Source organism: Pteropus alecto, unplaced genomic scaffold (assembly GCF_000325575.1).
Source record: "Pteropus alecto unplaced genomic scaffold, ASM32557v1 scaffold139, whole genome shotgun sequence".
In the NCBI taxonomy this organism is placed as follows: Eukaryota; Metazoa; Chordata; class Mammalia; order Chiroptera; family Pteropodidae; genus Pteropus; species Pteropus alecto.
The window spans coordinates 3618862-3620490 of NW_006443567.1; the positions used below are offsets into that span (position 1 = coordinate 3618862).

The window sequence follows — 1629 nt, forward strand, 5'->3', positions numbered from 1 at the left end:
ATTTCTCAAGAAATTCCTATTCCAATGCCATGTTATCCTGCTCCAGATCACAATATGAGATGAAAGGTTCCCCAATTTCTTTTATAGAACAGCAAAATTCTTATCCTTAAGCTTGTTAAACAGCAATAAATACATAACTAATATCATTTGTGAACCTATACTCTGAAGCTAATAAATCTTTTAAGAGAAAGAACATTTGAAACATACCAAAAAAAAAAAAGAAAAGAAAAAATCTGCAATTCAGCTCTCCACTACTTGGAATCTTGATTGCCCTCTTCAAACACAGAGTGTCCTCAGAGTTCACTCAGGACAGGACATGACACTAGAACTGGCTGTGTCAGTAGTACCATTGCTGGTGGCAACTCTGGTATCAGCTCGCTCTTTCTCATCTCTCAAAGCTTCCTCATACCAGATTGGGAAGGAAGTTGGGTCAGTCCCAATGGCTTTGGTGAAAAACTTCAAGACTTTCATCTTTGTGGTTTCAGCGTGGGCCCTGGGACCCCACAGGAACTCGTAGCGAGCAGGATCGCTGTTGGGCACCTGCCGGTACTCCAGGTACTTTTCCTGCACTAAATCTTTGGTGATGAGCTTCCTCGGCTCTCCATAGATGAAATCTTTCTTCTCAGCATATACTCCAATCATATTCAGTACTTCCCAGATTTTTTCTTCAGGGGCACGATTGCCCTCCATGAAAATTATGCCCAGGACAAGTATCAGGAGGCCGGTCTTGGGCATGCCTTGGACATCACTCAGCATCCCATCGTAGGTGAGGTCTAGTGTTTTGACGAGCACGTAGGAATGGTTGGTGGGGTCCACTTCCTTCACTTCAATGCCAAAGACAACCTCCATGCACTGACAGACTCTCTTGAAGACCACAGGGAAGTGGTCCCTGTGCTCTTTGAGGATGCTTTTCAGCATTTCTGCCTTCGTGATGGGCTCCTTTGTCATATACTTTTCAGTCAGGAACTGCACCAATTCAGCCACCTTCTTGTGTAGCACATCAGTGAGCAAGGACTCGGGGTGTGCTGGAGGCTGCGGGGTGCTGGGCCCCTCCTCTTCTTGGCTTCTGGAACTCTCATCAGATTGACTCGATGGAGTGGCTATTATGGCAGTGGGGGAGGAGCAGGCTCTCTGGGAACTCTGGGGAACACTTGGTGTTCCAGCAGCAGGCACCGCCTCTGGGGTGCCCTGGACCAAAGGAGAGAGAGAGGAGGTGGCAGATTCTTCCTCAGTTATAGGAACCTGTGCACCCATCAGGTCTGGAGCCTCATTTTGGGCCTGAAGGCTTAGTTCAAGCTTGTTGCACTCGCTCTTCAGACTATGAGGCATGATGACTTGTATTGGGGGCAGCAGGCAGGAGTGTGAGCAGGAGGTGGGTGATGGGGGCCAATGGCCTGAGGGAGAGAGGAAGAGTATGAGACAAAACTCTCAGAACAGGAGCTCACATTCTTAAACCAACAGGAAGTACTGAGGGGATATCATATTTGGCCACACTTGCCCAGGACCTCCCTGGGGTGGCAGTGAGGGCTGGATGAACTCTGTGGGGATCCCTCTCTCCTGGAATAGGGGGATCATCTCAGTCCTTACCTTGATGCCTGGCAGGGCCTGGGACTCTTCTGTTGACTTGAG

At 48.6% G+C, this 1629-nt stretch overlaps 1 protein-coding gene across 1 annotated transcript; it reads right to left on the reverse strand.

Annotated features, from left to right (window-relative positions):
• Window positions 1–300: 300 nt before the first annotated feature.
• Window positions 301–1329, reverse strand: LOC102888460 (putative MAGE domain-containing protein MAGEA13P). Its single transcript, XM_006924204.1, has one exon. The coding sequence runs from the start codon at window positions 1327–1329 to the stop codon at window positions 301–303; it is 1029 nt and encodes a 342-aa protein (XP_006924266.1).
• Window positions 1330–1629: the final 300 nt, after the last annotated feature.

Bases quoted from the DNA above. Each gene is read 5' to 3' on its own strand.
- LOC102888460 (XM_006924204.1), bottom strand. From the start codon at position 1,329: ATGCCTCATAGTCTGAAGAGCGAGTGCAACAAGCTTGAACTAAGCCTT.